The following is a 14920-nucleotide window of genomic DNA, read 5'->3' as shown; positions in this document are numbered from 1 at the left end:
AATAGGAATAATAACTTTCTCATAACATAACAGTGTTGTAATGGTTAAATAGATGATTACATAAGGCTTAGACCAATAACTGACATATATATATGAGCTGTATTTACTGTATAATGATTATTTCTTCATTTTTGTTATTACAGAGGGTTTTCCCAATTAGTGGTTCCAGGTGAGATATTCTGTGATTCAGATTACCTAATTGTGCTTTTAAATTTGCTTTATTTAAAGCATCCTTTTCTGGGGAAAGAAGTGTACAACTCACACAACTTGAAGGAAACTTCTACTTCACAGTGGTAGTTGGCTGATTACTAGAAGCTCCATTTGAGATTTGCCACCCAAACCCAAATATCTGAGACTAGATTTATCAGATTAACGATCCTTTGGGCACTGATATGCATGTGGGAAAACAGTTCATCTAGCACTGTGTTTTATATCTACTCCTCTGTTTTCATGCTATATAAAATACTCTTTTCAGAAAGAAAATCTTCAATGCATAATTCTGTATGTCAACTGTAAATCCATAAAGCATAGAATAATAGTGTTTTATTAAATAATAATAGAAACATTTCTTATTTACATATAAGTGAGAGTAGATTGATGTCTTATTCAATGTCAAAAATATTTATCTCCAGCACTCATTAACCTATGTAAATACTTTTGAAAACAATTAATACGCTTAAGGCAAATTTTATATAGGAAAATGAAATGAGAAGTACTCTGATTTTAATTTCAGTGGAATGCATATATTTAGGCATTTCCAGATACTCATGATAGTAGTATATACTGGTATGGATTTTTCTGAAGGCAATCTAGATATATAAACATTATCAGTATATTAAAATATTTTCCACCCCCAAATTCCTAACCTTGGAATTTATATTAAAGGAAATTACTTGAAGGTTATATAATAATAGTCTGTGGGCAAAGATCAATTCTTTACTTCTATTTTTTGTTCTCTTATATTTACCTAAACTCACTGTCACCCTAATAAAATGTAAGGTCAATGACAGTACACATTTTGTCTGCCTTTTCTTTCCAGCCATAGCAAGTGTCTAGCAGATTACCTGATATATAGTAATAATCAAGGTTTACCTATTAAATATCAAAAAATGATATGTTTAGATATGTCTGATAGAGTGAGGAAGTATCTAAACTACTAAATAAATATGGGCAAATAATTGGACAGATAACAACTTCCAGAAAAGAAACCACAGAACTTCTAGAAGAATATTATTCTAGATTTTAAATTCAAAATACTTTTTACATAAAATCAGATTACAAGCCATATAATCCTAATTTTGCAAAAAATAAAAAATAAAAGTTTTTATAGGAAGCAGAAATCATTCCTATTGTCTCCTTTAAAATTGTCCTTATTAAAGTACGTGTCTTTACATGTTTTAAAATGTAAATGTTTTAAATGTTTCAAACCTTTTTTTAAGTAGAAGTTTACAAAGATCACACTAGTTACTTAGTGTTTGAAAATAAATCTAAATAAGAATATAGAAATACATATTAGACATGAAAGTTATATTATTGTATGAAAAGTTATATTTAAGTATGATAAGGGGATGGATAAAAATCACTGATTTGTTAGGGTAGTTTCTGGGTTTCTCTCTCTCTCTATTTTTCCTCTCTTCAGGGTTCTCTTTTTCCCTCCATTCCTTCCTCCCTCCCTTCAGTCTTTCTCTATTCTTTCTTTCTAATTACACTAGTGTTTCTTTTTTTTTTCTTGCTAACAATTCAATTAGAAAGCTATTTTATTAGCCATTTTGAAATTATTTCAGATAACTGGAGTTGAATGCGGTCTCTTTTTTCTTCAGATACTTGTACATCTTTTAGAAGTTTCCAGAGCTTTTTTACTAACAATAAATTCAAGTATGGCAAAATTGTTCTTCCACCATTAGTCCCACGCTACAACTAAATCCATGCACAGTGATGAGCAAGCAATGACCTATATTTTTATTTAGCTCTGTGTTAGTGCAAATGTCAAATTTAATCTAGATTTTTTTCTACAGGGAAAAATTATGAACACTTTTGAGGTAATCATTTTTCTTTGTCTCTGCTTTCAGACACATTTGATACATTTAATTATGTTTCAAATGTTCCAGCATTTTCTACTTTACTGAATCTTTGACTGGAAGGGAAAGAATTGACATAAAATACAAGGAACTTAGTTCTTGATTACACAAACGAGATCAACTCTAACAAGGAATAATAATCAATCTCTAGTACTTCCAAGTCCACAGACCCTAGAGTACAAATTGAATATAGATTATTATTAAGGTCTTATAAAATATTATCATTTTTAATTAATAAAAATGACTAGAGAAACCATTTGGAATTTTAAAGAATTCTTGATGATTATCTATCTCAACAATTTTATGTATAGCACAGACATATAATTTATTAAACATTGTATATTGTTTTGCATACTCAGAATGATAGCCTCACCAAGAATTAAAAAGAAAAACAAACCTTTCTTTAAATATACTTTTATATTTTCTATATTTTCTAAACCAAGTTTTATCCAAATCTTTTTTCCCTGCACTTTATTCAGCAGAAAACTATGATAATAATTAAGGTTTAAATTCAGCAATTTCAAATTTAACTTTCTCCTTCTTCCTCAGTGGATTTCTATCACATGGCCCTTTATTCTTTCCCCAGACTGAGGGGCTACAGAATCTGCTTAAAAATTTTGTGAGCCACTGTAAGGGTACCAACACATTTCTCTGCCATATATATGTACATATAAAACCTTTCATGTGTATTTATCTTATATTTCTCTTACATTCATTCATCATTTCTTCTCAAGAGTGACTTATGATCCTAGAGCCATGAACAGTTACTTATGACCTCAGAACTGTTTGCTAAGGAAAAAACCATTACAATATTTACTTATTAGTCATACCTTGAGAATCTTGCACATAATCTCATAAACTGAAAATGTTTTCTCTGCTCGAGTCCAATCCCACGTTGTCACCTTTAAAAGATGAGAAACTAATATGTTATTTGTTTTATCTAAGATAGCTCTTATTCTACTTTCTTGTGATTTATATACTATGGTGCATAAGGGAACCCATCACATGTACTATATAGTCTCTCAGTTGTGAAGTTACACTCATAAAAGTTCATGCAGAGTTTTGTGGTTTCCCCTCTTCTAAGTTTTATCACCATTTCTCTTCCTCTTTCAGCAAATGTTGGGATCCACCCTGCCTGGTCTCAGGAAGCTATAACCCCCTGTGGCTAAGGCTGAGTGAGAGACCTCCAGACCAGGAGCTACTAAGGAGACAAACTTATCTCCCTGGCAGGAGCGCTGCTTCTGCTCCTTCCCTGGCCCCCAATGTTTTATCAGTTAGCCAATGATGGATAAGATTCCCCAAGGGGGAAATCATCTGAGACAGGCATGATCATGTGGAGGCCCCAGGGAAGAGACTCAGGGGGCTGTGGAAATGAGGGGGTGATGGATATCGACCCCTGCCCCCTCAGCTTTGACAAAGCCTGAGTCCTTGTTCTGGCTGTGAGAAATCCAAGTCTCCTGGCTGCCTTTGTCTCCTCTGCCTGACTCAGGTCTGCGGAAATAACAGGGGTGGTGCAGTCCAGACCAGAGTCGGTGGACCCTCGGAGTAATTAGACCTGAGGCATAGGATATGCAAGATCCTGTGAGACCTGCTTGCTGGAGGATGCTCTTGAATTAAAATATGAAGACATGGGCAGGAAATGAAACTAACCTTTTAGGTCCTGTAGCCTTTTAAGTGATAAAACCCCCAAATCTCAGCCCAAAATCTCAGTGTGAGCTCTGTCAGCCCTTTGAAAGATATCTATTCCTTTTGATCTTCCCTGCCAGACTGTAATCAACAAACTATATCTGTATTCTTAATAAAAGCCTACTCAGGTGGCCACTCAGGGTGCTCTCCACTAAAGAGTGTGGCCATGCCATTCCTATTCCTCCACAGGACTCGTTAGTCTGAGTGTATATTTTCTCATATCATGAGCAGCTGCAGCATTCACAGTCACTGCTGGCTAGTGGCTGCCTCAAGCAAATATTTCATATTATATGCAACAAGCTCCATTTGCCCAAGATCTTTATATATTTTAAATAATGTATATATTCTTTATATATAAATATTATATGTTTATCACTAGTTACCTCCAAATAAAAATATTAGACAGTTCTACCTTTAATTTTTAAAAATGACATAATTTATGTTAGAAGTCATTTTAAGATGTGGATATTTTAGAAAATTATAATGATATAAAACACTACAATGAAGTTGTTTCACTTATTGAAGTTTAAGCCATATATCTATCCAGGCATAAGAAATTATTCAGAGTAGTAATGTGTAAAACTATAAATATTAATAGCTTTTTACCTGCCTACCTAATGTTTAGAAATTTGTATAGACAGACATTCAAAATAGCAGCAAGTACAGACATAAGTCCAAGATCTAATCCATTTTTAGACCTGTAAGTGAGTGGTCTGGCATTTTATATTTATTTTCAATAAATATTTATCAAGAATCTACTATTGTGTAAGGTATATCTTTTAAAAAGCAAGACATTAGATTCAATAGATACCCATATATATTTAGTACAAAGCCCAATGACTTGCATATAGAATATCAAAATACTATTGCTTTAGTATATAGACAAACCTGGGCCATATCAACATATTTGGACTGTCATAAATGCCTAAGTAGAAGATTTCTAGATTTTTCAAGGGTTATGAAATAGTGTTTAATGCCAGAATTTACATAATTAGTGAAATACGGGCTCTGGCACAAATAACTCCCCTTTTTATCACAAAATATTTTATTACAAAATCATAAGCATGTAATTCTGTAATATAATGTCACACTAAAGCATATCACATGACATTTTAGATGAAATGTTCAAATTAAAAGTATAAATTATTATTTTCATATTATTACCTTACAAACCACACTTAAGCAGACATTACTTCTGCTAGACACTAAATATTCTAAAGTATTTGGACTGTTTTCTATTTTTCTGTATCTTTCCTTTTTTCTGTATCTTATTTTCAAAATATATTAGTAACATGCAATTTGCTGTTATTAAGTTCATGTCACTCTGTTGTGAAAATATGGGAAAAATAAATGTGTTTGACAAAAACACTTACTGGGGGTGCTAGAAACTTGTAAAGACAGGATCCCCTCAGAGCCAGAAATATTGGAGAGTATGCACAATCTTGAAGAGAGTCCTGTTCCCGTACTTCACACCAGCCCATGTAGACTATCTGTAGGGAAATTGAATATAATTACTGACAATAAAGTCTCATATCAGATATATTATGTGTATTTTTCATATCTTGTAATATTTTAACTCTAATAAATTTATCACATTAATTGAAGCAAAAGCACATTAACCAATTTTAGCTTCAATACATATATTTGAGCCACTCATAATAATTTATAATCTGGATCCACTTCTGGCCAAGATAGAGGCATAGGTAGACACACTGTGCCTCGTCACACAAACAAAGGAAGGACATCAAATTTAAAAACAAAAACAAAAACACAGAACTGACAGAAAATTGAACTGTAGAGAAGACAGACAACCGAGGAGTTAAAGGAGAAACATTCATCCAGATTGGTATGTGGGGCAGAGACTGGTAGCCAGGGTAGAACACTTAAGGCAAGGCGGTGGCTGGAGGACCTGGTGGGATAAGGCTTCAGCTGGCAGATCGGGCAAGATCAAGTTAAAGGAGTTAATCATCATGAAGCCCTTATTATATGAAATGTTAAAGGGACTTATCTAAGAAAAAGAAGATAATCAAAATTACGAATAGTAAAATGACAACAATCTCACAACTGTCAACAACTGAGCCTAAAAAACACAAAGACAAAACAAACTAAGCAACCTACTAGAACAGGAACAGAATCACAGAAATGGAGATCACATGAGGGTTATTAGCTGGGGAGGTGGAGGAGTAGGAAGGGGGAGAAGGTACAGGGAATAAGTAGCATAAATGATAGGTAGAAAATAGACAGAGGGAGGTTAAGAATGATCTAGGAAATGTAGAAGCCAAAGAACTTATATTTACAACAAATAGACATGAACTAAAGGGTGGAATGCATGTGGGAAATAGTCTGCAGGGTGAAGGGGAATAAAGGAGGGGAAATGGGAGAACTATAATAGCATAATCAATAAAATATATTTTTAAAAATCTGTGTTCATCCTATGAAGAAAATTTTAGAAAACAAGGAATTTTCCTTTAAATGACACTAATGTAAACATATGTAAAGCTTTAGATAATTTTAATATTAAAATATTGGCAAAACAAAAAAACAAACAAAATAATAATACTAATTTATAATCTGTTTCCAACAGCACTTATCTAGTGTTTATTTGTTTTTGCAATCCAAATTGACATGAACTGTATCTCCCACTTTATACCCTTTATAGTAAGAAAATATTTATTTGTTATAGAATTGAATGACTTATACCACCTATTTTCCATAGTGAAATTTTATTATCTGGGAATGTGATACCAGGATAAAATATTCAAATGGGTAAGGAGATAAGTCAAAGAGAGATACTTGATGATATTACCACAAGTGTGGTGTACTACATCTCCCCTGTGCCTCTCTTGGTTTAGTCACCAAGATGTAAATGAGTCAAGTTTGTTCAAGTGTTATTCGTATATCGAATGACAGTGACAACTCTTTTCCTTCTAGCTCTTAAATTTACATGGATCAATTTCCAAAAAAAATTATACAGTTACTCATCTTCCCATCAATTCTTTGCAGTGAAGGTCAAACATGTACACACATATTTATTAAATGAGTATTACATTCTTAAAATGTATTTATGTCATTTATCTCTTACCTCAGTCTATGTGGTAGAGACACCTGGGAGAATATATTTTCCACCACATATTTGCAGAAAGTACAGTTAGACTGATAACTGAATTCTCAACAGAAACAATATGATGCAAAATATTGTGGAACATAAACATCAGGGTATGGAATAATAACTGCCATCCCAGAACCCCATCCAGAGCAAAATTCTCTGTTAAGTTGAAGATGAAAATTTATACTTCTGTAACATGTTGATTTAGCATTCAAAAATAAGCACTAAAGAAAAAATCAAATGCTTCAGAGAGAAAAAGTAGACAAAGGTTTGAAAATATTTGTGTAAATTTATTAATAATTTTAGAATGACACAATCATTAAAATTCAGTAGCACACAGTTTTAGTTAAGATATATAAGGTCCTGCACTGAATGGGAAAATTATGTAATATTTAACATTATGATTTAGTAGTCTACATTTTGTAATATCTAAAGAACTATTTCAGTGGTAATGATAATCCCTAAAGTAATCTCTTTGCCAAAATGTATAAAAAAGTAAGCAGGAGTTCTGAACCTTTGGAATTGCATTCTCGAATACCTTGGTTCTTTTATAATATGGTTATGTTTTTAATATTTATCATGTTAGAAAATAAAACTATATATTTAAAAATTATTAAAAGTACGAAGGGAAAGATGACTTAGTGAAAATTATAAAACTTCACAATAAATGGGAAAAAACACAAATACTAAACAATACTTATTCAAAAGAAAATGTAAAAGAAATAAAAGGAAACAACTAATAAAACAGTATAATATATAAAAAATGTTACGATAAACATATAATATGTATTAAGGTTATAAAATATAACCAAAATATGGTAATAATCATACTATATATAAATAGAATAATTGTGTTCTATAGGCTTTTTCACTAGCACACATGCACAAACCCTATATTTTGTTTGTATAAGGCACATCTAAGGTAATAGAAAGTTTGTAAAGAAAAAATGAAAAAATTATACCAAAAAACTGCAAACAAAAATAAACTGGCCTAGCAATATTAGAAAATGTAGACTTAAGGCAAGAATTATTACTAGAAATAAAGAGGAAACTTTCATAATGATGCAGTGTCAAATCTAAAACATTCATTGTAATGCTTACATTTCATGTATCTGATAACCTAAATTTAAAAGCTATAAATAACAAAATGTCAGAACAGCAACAAAATAAATGAACAAATTGATAATCATGGAAGGAGAGTTTAGTACAATTCAATACATAAATAATCAAATAAGAGTAAAAAATCCATCAAATTGTGCAAATTTTAAACAATATAATTAATAAAATTTGCCTAATTGACATTTACAAGAGACACAGCAAAACCTGAGTACACTTTTTTTAAAAGTTTACTGGAAACTGAAAGAAATCATTATGTTTTTTGGTGATAAAGGTAGTCTCAAATAAGTTTTATCATATAATAACGTGCTATGTCCTAAATATCAATAGAATTAAATTTGAGAGCAATATTTAAAGATAACTATAATACCTAGCTCCAAATATTTAGAAATTAAGTAATAAATATCCACAGGTCAAAGAAAAATCACAAAGGAAGTTAAAAAAAAAGCTTGAATTAAATGACAAGGGAAATTTGTCAGCAAACTTGATTCAGCAATGGTTAGTCTTATCATTTTAATCTATGTGTATGTATTTGAAAATCGTTGAGTCAATAATTTGGGAAATTCAATCAAGTAATTAGGAAATATTGGGTTGGGCAAAAAGTACATTTAGTGCTTGGTTGTCTTTAACTTAATTCAAAAAAATTGTTATTGCACAGTTCTTATATCAGCATGCATTAAAAACATCAAAATTGGTAATTTTTTGCAGTTATTTTAATATTGAAGATTGAAGAAGATACACAACATCTTGGGTGTGTTATATAATTTGAAGAATGGTGAAAATGCAGCTGAAATGAAAAAATCGATTTGTACAGAGTATGGAGAAAGTGCTGTGACAGAGTGAATGTGTCAAAAGTGGTTTGGGAAGTTTCTTGGTACTATTGACATTTTTGCCAAATAATTCTTTGTGGGCTGTCTTATGAATTGGAAGATGTTTAGCAGCATCCCTGTCCTCTAACCACTAGAAGCCAATAGTGGGAGATAAACAACATACTCAAAATATTCAAATCAATAAAGTAATTGTCGAAAATGAAAAATGTGTCTTTTACTTTAAGGAAAAAATGAATGAACTTTTTGGCCAATCCAATATTAAAAGATGAGAGAAAAAGACAAGTTTAGAAAGAAAGAGTGAGAGAGAGAGCTCCAAAAACAAAGTGAAAGAAAAATAAAGTATTAGATGTAGTCATTAATAAAATAGAAATGTATAGTAGATATTCATCAAGATCAAAAATATTATTTAATAGATATTTTATAATATGAATGCTCCTGTCAGAAGTCAAAGTTACTAATATCCACAAAGTTACTTGGACATTATAATCATTTAAAATGATATCATAAACAAAATTTTTCAAATTAAATTTTAAATTTTAATGAAATATATTAATTCCTAGAAAAATATCAGGACGGATGCAGGAAGAAATTTTTAAAATGAGCAATCTTGTAGTTATTTAAGCAATTTGATCTGTAATTTAAAATATCTCAAAAAGAAAATTTAGTGCTCTCTCTACTTAACAGTTAAGAAAAAATAAACCAAATATTTGTAAAGTCCTCAAAAAAGAGAATAACAGAATGGTCACTCCACATCACAGTTTGTGAGGCCAACATGACCTTAAACAGCGAAACTGACAGATGAAAAAGAAAATTTACATTTCATAATTTTAAATACAAAAGATGTAAATATATCAATCAAATAAATCTAGTGACATTTAAAAGCATCAATATAATTTCCCACATAAGCAGAATGAAGGATTAAAATTGTCTAGCCACTCTGATGTACACCTGAAACTAATAAAAATAGTTTTAAATGCAAACTGCAAATGAACAATAAAAATATTTTAAAAATTAGTAAAATCTCTAAAAATGCAGAAAAACTCTTAATGAAATCCCACTATTCATAACAAAGACTCTAAAAATAGAAATAAAACTTCTTAATCTAACTAAAGATATTTATATAAAAACTATGACTGCATCACTTCACTTAATGGTTAATTGTTGAAAGTATCCCCTTAAGATCAGAAACAATACAAGAATATTCACTACCAACATTAAAAATCAATCATAATTTTAAGATTTTACCCAATGTTATGTGAAAAAAAATGGTAGATTTCAGAAAAAAATCATTTTATTTTAACTTAAATTTGTGTATAAAAATATAAAATAATTTTAAAATAAAAAGCTATAGAGTTTGTGAGTTTCTCAATCTTTATGTTAAAAAATAGCCCTGGCTGGCGTAGATCAGTGGATTGAGCGCGGGCTGGGAACCAAAGTGTCCCAGGTTCGATTCCCAGCCAGGGTACATGCCTGGGTTGCAGGCCATAACCCCCAGCAACAGCACATTGATGTTTCTCTCTCTCTCTCTCTCTCACTCTCTCTCTCTCTCTCTCCCTCTCCCACCCTTCCCTCTCTAAAAAAATAAATAAATAAAATCTTAAATAAATAAATAATATTACTGAGTATCCCAAATATTAAAAAAAACAAAGATTTTAAAATGAGGAAATAACAATAACATGAAATAAAAAGAGGCAGATAAGCATATTAATGACACATTTCATGAAGAAAAATTTGGCTATTCAACTTATGCAATATATTCAACTTAAGTGTTCACAAATGAAATGCTGCTAGCTTTATTGAGACATACTTGGCAAATAAAAATTGTATATATTTTAGGTTTAAAGGTGATGTTTTTCTTTCTCTCTCCCTTACCCCTTCTCTAAAAAATTATTTTCTTTTTTCTTTGTTTGTCAATTTTATAGTTCAGGGTAAACATTTCCTGTAAAGGGATAGAAGTATATATATTTTCTCTCTTTTTTTATTGTTATTCAAGTACAGTTGTCTCCATTTTCACCCCACCTTGGCCACCCACCCTACCCATCCCTGACTCCTACTCTCGAACCTACCCCTTTTGGTTTTGTCTATGTGTCCGTTATACTTATTCCTTGATGGACCTTTGTTTTCCCCTATTATCCTTCTCCCTCCTCCCCTCTGAACACTGTTGTTAATTTCTGGGGCTCAGAGGGGCAGCAGTCCCCAGAGAGGACTTAATTTAATAGAGGAGCTAAACTGCCCTGAAGGGGCTTTGCACATGCGCAGTGCCCAGACCAGCAAAGAAGGAGGAGGGGTGCACCACAGGGACTAAGCAAAGGGTGGCACAAAGAGGTGGATTAAATGTGCCAGCCTGGAGCATATGGACAGTAGGGATCACACAGCACTGTGAGGGCTTGGGCTTGAGGTCGGACACTTGTGAATATTGGAGCCCAAGCAGAACCACAGGAAAGGCAAAGAAAAAAACAAAAATAAAAAAACAGCCCAGCCCTGCTCCACCTGCAACATCCAGTAAGACCAATAGAACCAGCTTGGTGGGTTCAAAGTCAGCAAGGGGCTTTTAGTTAGTTTTCTCTTTTCTTTTTTTTTTTTTACTTTTTTCTCTCCCTATCTCTCTAAAAAAACAAAACAAAACAAAACAAAACAAAACAACAACAAAAAAAACCTCTCAATGGGATACAAAGCAATACAATTTTAAAATGTGCAAAATATTTGAACAGACACTTTACCCAAGGGGAGACACAAATGGCAAATAAGCATATAAACAGATAATCACCACTAGTATTAGGGAAACACAAATTAAATCCACAGTGAGATACCACTACACACCTATTAGAATAGCCCAAATTAAAATGACTAACCTGCCATACCATGGGTTGGGGAGTACCTGCTGGAAGTACAATTCTCATGCATGCACTATTGGAAGGATTATTAGGTAGTACAACTACTTTGGAAAAGATTGGTAGTTTCTTAAAATGTAAAAAAAAAAACCAGATGATGTTTTGATATATGTATTCATTGTGAAATAATTCCCATAATCAACCTACTTAACATCTCAGTCACCTCACATAGTTAGCATCAACTCTTCTACATTTCAAGAACCCACTACAGTATTAGTAACTATAGTCATCATTCTGTGCATTAGAACTTCATAGCTTCATTTATTCTGCATTACTGAACCTTTGTACACTCTGACCAACATCCCCATTTCCTTCATCCTTCAAGCCCCTGGCAGCTACCATTTACTTTGCTTTGATCAATTTGTTTTTTTAATATAATTCCATATAAACATGAGATCATAGAGTATTTGTCTTGTTTTATCTGGCTTATTTTACTTAGCATAATGTCTTTCAAGTTTATCCGTGTTGTCCCAAATGACAAAATTTCCTTTTTTAAAACTGAAAAATATTTGTGTAATTTCCTTACCCATTCATATGTCAATGGACACAATTCATTTTTTATATCTTGGCTATCCTGAATAATAATACTGCAATAAAAATGAAATACAGATATCTCTTAGAAGTATTGATTTTATTTTCTTATGGTATACATCCTGAATTGGGATTGCTGGATCATATGGTAATTTTATTTTTAATTTTTTGAGAAATCTCCATACTGTTTTCCATAGTGGCTATACCGATTTACATTCCCACCAACAGGTATAAGGTAATATTCCTTGTGGCTTTGATTTGCATGTCCCTGATGTTTTAATGATGGTGAATATCTTTTCATATACCTATTGGCTAATTGTATATCTTCTTTTGAGAAATATCTATTCTGGTCCTTTGCCAATTTTTTAGTTGGGTCATTTTTTGTTGTTGTTATTTTAGTCCTTTATATATTTTGGATATTAACACTTTACTAAATATATGATTTGCAAATATTTTTTCCTACTCCAGAGGTTTTTTCACTCTGTTTTTTTTTCTTTGCTGTGCAGAAGCTTTTATATTGATTCAATCCCACATGCCTATTTTTTACTTTGTTGACTATGTTTTTGGTATCATATCTAAAAATATGTTGCCCAGACTAGTGTCAATAAGATTTTCCTTATATTTTTTCCTTTTGTCCAAAAATGAAATTAAGAAAACATCTCATTCACAACAGTAGCAATAATCATAAAATATTAAGTAATACACTTAATCAAAAAGATGAAAAACTTGTACACTGAAAATTATAAAACATTAGTGAAGGAAATTAAATAAGAAATAGTTAAAAAGATACCTCATATTCACGGATTGGCAGTTTTCATTTCCTTTGGATACATACTTAGAAGTAGGATTGGTGGATTATATGGCAGTTTTATTTTTAACTTTTAAAGGAACCTCTATACTGCTTCACACAGTGGCTAAACAAATTTAGAATCTCACCACCAGTGTACAAGGGTTTCCTTTTCTTTATATTCTCACCAACATTGTTATCTCCCTTTTGATGATAGCCATTCTAACAAGTATGATATGATATCTCACAGTGGTTTTGATATGGGCAAACTTGGCTATTTTAAACTACTGGTGTAATTATATAAAAACATGGCTCCTATGTAAAGCACTTTCTTCATAACATCTATTATATGTTCTATTATTTAAAAATTTATTATATTTTAAATATATTCTACCTTTTAAAATATATTTTATGTCTATTGCCATACCACCCTGAATACACCCAATGTCATCTAAAATGTATTTTACTTTCGAGCAATTTTAGGTTCAGTACAGAACTGAATGGAAGATACAGATATTTCACATAGAACTCCTGCACCCATACATACATAGCTTGTGTGATTTTCTATTATTAGCATCTCCCAAAAGAGTGATACATTTTCTACTACTAATGATCCTACATTGACAGGTGAGTATCACCCAAATTCAATACTGAGTTATGGTTCACTCTTGGTGTTACACATGGTATAGTTTTTTTTTAATATATTGGCATGTATCCACCATGATGATATCATACAAAATAATTTCACTGTCTTAAAAATCATCTATGCATCAATTTATTTTTCTCTCCTTAATCCTTAGCAACCACAGATTTTTAACTATCTTTACAATTTAACTTTTTCCAGAATGACATATTGTTGAGATGATACAGTCTGTAGCTTTTCACATTGACTTCCTTTACTTAATAATGTACATTTAAGATTCCTCTATGTCTTTTCATGGCTTGGTTCTACATTTCTTTTGAGCACTGAACAAGTATTTCATCTTCAGATGTAACACATTTTATGTATACATTCACCTACAGAACACTACTTTGGGTGCTACCAAGTTTTAGTAATTATAAATAAATATGCTATAAACATTCGTGGGCAGGTTTTTGTGTGGATATAGATTTTCAACTCATTTAGGTTAAAAGCATAGAGAAGGAGTTCATCATCACCAAGCCCTTATTATATGAAATGTTAAAGGGGCTTATCTAAGAAAAAGAAGATAAAAAATACAAATAGTAAAATGACAACAAACTCACAACCATTAATAACCAATCCTAAGGAAAAATAAAACAAAAACAAAAAACTAAGTGAACAACTAGAATAACAATAGAATCACAAAAACAGAGATCACATGGAGGCTGATCAGCAGGGAGGGGAGGGGAAGAGTGGAAGGAAAGGTACAGGGAATAAGTACCATAAATGATAGTTACAAAATAGACAAGGGGAGGTGAAGAATAGTATAGGAAATGTAGAAGCCATTTGCATGACCCATGGACATGAACTAAGAGGGCAGAATGTGGGTGGCAGGGGTGCAGGGCAGAGGGGAATAAAGAGGAAAAAAATCGACAACTGTAATAGCATAATCAACAAAATACATTTAAAAAAGAAAATTAAAAAAATGATTACCAAATGTATGATAAAAGTATACTTAGTTCATTAAGAAACCACCAAACCATCCTCGAAAGTGGCTCTATATTTTCTGTTCCCACCGGCCAACTATAAAAGTTCCTCTTGCTCCGCAACAACACCAGCATTTGATGTTGTTAGTGTACTAGGCTTTGGCCATTCTAAACGGTGTGTAATTGTATCACACTGTATCTCATTTGCATTTCCCTGATGACATATCATGTGGAACATGCTTTCATGTTTATTTGTTATCTGCACACCTTCTAAGGTGAGATGTCTA

General features: G+C 31.8%; 1 protein-coding gene across 2 annotated transcripts in view; it reads right to left on the bottom strand.

The window, feature by feature from the left end:
* The window catches only part of SNTG1 (syntrophin gamma 1), a 795508-nt gene that overhangs the window by 110381 nt on the left and 670207 nt on the right, over positions 1-14920 (bottom strand). For both annotated transcript variants that reach the window (XM_028518478.2, XM_028518479.2), the window contains 2 exons: positions 5138-5254; positions 2909-2980 (listed from right to left, as the gene is read on the bottom strand). In XM_028518478.2, the coding sequence (XP_028374279.1) occupies positions 2909-2980; positions 5138-5254 (189 nt within the window). The remainder of the gene's footprint in view (positions 1-2908; positions 2981-5137; positions 5255-14920) is intronic.

This window comes from Phyllostomus discolor, chromosome 7 (genome assembly GCF_004126475.2).
Source record: "Phyllostomus discolor isolate MPI-MPIP mPhyDis1 chromosome 7, mPhyDis1.pri.v3, whole genome shotgun sequence".
NCBI lineage: Eukaryota > Metazoa > Chordata > Mammalia > Chiroptera > Phyllostomidae > Phyllostomus > Phyllostomus discolor.
The sequence above is the reverse complement of the archived record's forward strand: the minus strand, read 5'-3'. Positions and strand labels throughout refer to the sequence as shown.